The sequence below is a fragment of the Notothenia coriiceps genome, unplaced genomic scaffold (genome assembly GCF_000735185.1).
Source record: "Notothenia coriiceps isolate Sejong01 unplaced genomic scaffold, NC01 NC01_scaffold00015327, whole genome shotgun sequence".
In the NCBI taxonomy this organism is placed as follows: domain Eukaryota; kingdom Metazoa; phylum Chordata; class Actinopteri; order Perciformes; family Nototheniidae; genus Notothenia; species Notothenia coriiceps.
In genome coordinates this window covers 1-3,905 of record NW_011348028.1, presented here as the reverse complement: position 1 = coordinate 3,905, position 3,905 = coordinate 1, and the positions used below count along the sequence as shown (strand labels likewise).

Here is a 3,905-nt window from a genome sequence, read left to right as displayed (position 1 = left end):
GCATATTTGTCCGGGTGTTTTGATTTCAAGTGGTGGAGTAATCCCGAAGTGGTGAAAGTCTTTGCAGTTACACCCCTTCGAGAAATGTCAGCTGAACACGTTTTACAAATCGCAATCCGCGCCTCTTTCTCTGATATTTTTAAATATCTCCAAGCGGCAGACATGTTGGCTGTGAGCCAGCCGCGAGCATGGTCGCGCACCGTGCTTGTCGCCGCGTTTTGATTACGTCATCACAACAACACGTTAGCTTACCAACGTAACCCTGTTCCCTGACATTCGGTGATATTTTTTCGGTGCTAAAACCCTTTCGGCCGAAAGCCGAAAGAGCCTTTTTAACCATTTTCGGCCGATAATTTTCGGCGGCTGAATATTCGGTGCATCCCTACCTTTTTCTCAAAATGATGACTCGGTGACAGTCATTATATAATGTGACATATTTCTCTTAATATTTGGAGTACAAAAACAATCCTGATATCATTAGAAAGCTAGGAATATCCTCTTTCCAGCAGTGTATACAACTCAAAATGTGTCTTCGGGTCAATGCGACTGATTTCGATAGAGCAGGTCACATATATTATTCTGGAATGGACCAATCTGCACAATGACTACTTTGACTTGAGTAACATTTGGTTTGCAGGGATTTGACTTCCAACAGAGTATTCCTACACTCTGGTACTTCTACTTAAGTACAATATATGAGTACCGTCCCCACCTCTGAAGTTGTTTCTTCCAGTTGTATTCTATGTCTTTGTCAGAGGTATGATTCTCATGGAAACACGGGTTATCTGGTTTGGTTGGAAGTTGAAAAGCTAGTTCTCTTAAGTTGAATAAGCAGAACTCACTGTTGTGCATCTCCGTTGATGAGGGAGTCATAGGTGAACATGAAGCCTCCGTGAGGACAGAGCAGCAGAGTGTTGCCTACATTAGACACTGGAGAGGACTTAGTGGGCCTCCTACAAAAACACACACACAGAGGAGAGAAAAAGAACCACTTCAAAACTCAACTTGCAATTACACATTTTCAACATAAGTGACTGGCCAAATCAGAAGTGAAAGGGACAATCTAAATGCAAACTAAATAAATGAATGAATTGGTTCAAGTCATTACTAAAAACAGACAACTCATAAACTTCTGTTTTTAGAAACTCATGTTATGGAAGGATGAACCTTTTCCTGATTGCATAGTCATTAATTCTTGTTGTGATTACAAACGCACTCATTGTATTTGATTCATTTCTGCAAACAAACATACCTTATGAATTTTCTCCATTCCTCCACAAAAAACAGCGGGACTATGTAAAGTACATCGTTGTCCTGGAGAGACAGACAAGAGAGCAGTTGCTGTATTCACCTGAATCAGTGTACCATAACATTTGCTGAATTGTCATGATGATATTAAAGGGCAATTCATGCTGCACTATAAATATATGTCTTAGTGTTAGAAATTGCATGTGTGTAACCCTCCTGTCCACAAGAGGCACTGTGCAGTAAAGAGATGGATTTGTTGAGGGGGAGGAGGGTTACACACATGCAATTTCTAACACTTAGGGTGCATTCACACCTAATAGTCCGCTACCACAGTTTGTTACATTGTTTCATTTTTCAGAAGGTTCGGTTTACTGTTCACACAGGCAAAACTCAAACGGACTATAAACTTTAAACACAAGTCATGTGCACGGAAATGCTGTTCAACCATTGGTCAGACATTAAGAGGGTAAAAACGCAAATCCCGGCAATTTCTACCGGAGCCTCCGCCATGGAGCATCGGCACTTTCGGCAGGTTATTCTCATGCTGCTGTTAATCTGGAGATCAACAGACACTAGCGGCCCGCGCATATGATTATATAATCAGACAACGTCCGTTAAAAAACATTATAACACATGAGAGACGTTCTGCAGTAAGGAGGGCGTTTCACCGACGACAGGTGTTCTTACTTTGATGTAGCTGACGGAGAATTGTTACTTTACACGACACTTTAACTAAACAACCGCGGATGTCTTGAAAGACTCTTTTGCTAAAGATTTTTAAGACATCTGCGTTCTTGTGACTCGTAAATACTACGCTTCCTATGTTTTGGTGCGGACTGGGTTCGCAAGCAAGCGCTCCGAGACCACCTATTTTAGCGGACCAGAGTCCGGTTTGTTTAGTTCACTTCAGAGGTCTCGGATTGTGTTCACACCGACTCAAATGAACCGCACCAAGCGGCTAAACGCCTAAAACAGGCTCCGATTCAACCGGACTATACAAGGCTGGAGTGAATGCGACCTTAGTCTAATATATCATGCCCATTGAGCCTCTATTGCTCTATTCTTTATAGACATGTGTCCTCTTTTCAATAAGTGTATTGTGTGAAGAGGTGCTTGGCGGTGTGTCTACCTCAGGCCACTTGTTTAGGATTGGCCGGTTCTTCTCATTGAAGAGGTTGAGCAGCTGGTTCTTCTGCTCCGTGGCCATCATCTTACTTACCGCCTCGTTGTCCTTTTCTTCCTGCTCTAGAGTCTGGACACACAAGAAGGAAAAGCTTTGTTTTTACAACTAACCCAATGTTTCACTCTCTTAAGATTTGAAAATACTTCAAAAAGCTCTAGCCTGGCTATTTATCCTTTTAATCATATTCAAAGCGAAAACAAAGACCTTCGGTGAGGCTTCGTTGTATTATTGCGCACGATTGTGGAACAGCCTCACAGAAGAGCTGAGGTTGGCAGGGAGCGTGCATACTCTTAAGAGCAATCTCAAGACCCACATTTTGGATTTGGCTTCCAAATGTGAAGCACTTAGTTACCTTTGTGTATGAAAAGTGCTATATCAAATCAGCTTGACCTGATTTTAAGATTAAGAGAACAGTGTTTTTTTATGAATATCTACAGTCTTTATTTGGGCTTTAAGTTCAACATTTAGGTTACAGTGCTTTAACAGAGCCTACGCACATGGCCTTCGTAGCTAAGGTACACTTCAAAATGTAAATCTATCAGCTTGTTTTCTCCTAACTTTCTGATGCTGGTCCATATTGTTGATAGTGAGGACAACATGAAACACGTCAAACTAATCTTAGTGATGTTACACATATAACAACACTCCCTTGCAAAACTTTGTCTGATTGATAACTGGATCAACGGACATACAACAGCAGCAATTGACAAACACCATTACTCTGAATAATTAAAGATGGATGACTGAAATGTCCATATAGTGTAGCAGTTGTTCTATAAAGTTCCATCTTTACACCTGCAACCGCTAGGCTTAGAGAAAACACTTTCAGAAAGTAAACGTGTAAGGATGCAGGTGAGGTATCAGTGTGCTTCAGCACTGGGTGTAGCGTCAGTTCACTCACCAGGCACAGCTGGCAAGGCTCTTGGTTTTGGGGGAATTCTGGGGCTTTGGGGAAGTATTCCCTTAGCTTAGCCCAAACTTCAGAGGACACCAGCTTCCGTTCTGTCTCCAAAATACTCAGACCCCCTACAGCAGGAATACACAATTAGGAACCAACGATTGGAGGTTGTTATATAGAATAGATAGAATTGGAGGATGAAGCCCTCTTTAATGGTCACACATGCAGAGCACACAGGGAAATGTGTTCTCTGCTTTTAACCCATCCTAGTACCAGGAGCAGTGGGCACCTATCGTACAGCGCCCGGGGAGCAATGTGTAACAGACAACAGAATTGAAGGTCATTGTTAAAGTATTTCATTAAGATCATTCTGGATGCTGGTACCGTGAGTGCAGACAATTGTCTTCATTGAAAGTCTTCATGTCATCCTCGTTGCCCTCTGAGAGCTCTGAGCCAAACTCTACAATCAAACAATACATTACTGTTATTTATATGTTTTCTGCAAAACCTTTCCAAGGCCAATTGTATTTCAAGACAGAACAAATTGGTATTCATGTCTCTCACCTTTGCTGTTGC

At 41.9% G+C, this 3,905-nt stretch overlaps 1 protein-coding gene across 1 annotated transcript; it reads right to left on the bottom strand.

The window, feature by feature from the left end:
• Window positions 1-787: 787 nt before the first annotated feature.
• Window positions 788-3,905, bottom strand: usp48 (ubiquitin specific peptidase 48). The gene is made up of 6 exons (XM_010775093.1): window positions 3,894-3,905; window positions 3,714-3,789; window positions 3,333-3,457; window positions 2,378-2,500; window positions 1,253-1,314; window positions 788-953 (listed from the first exon to the last, which is right to left on the bottom strand). The coding sequence occupies exons 2-6, from the start codon at window positions 3,736-3,738 to the stop codon at window positions 839-841; spliced, it is 450 nt and encodes a 149-aa protein (XP_010773395.1). The 5' UTR covers window positions 3,739-3,789; window positions 3,894-3,905; the 3' UTR covers window positions 788-838.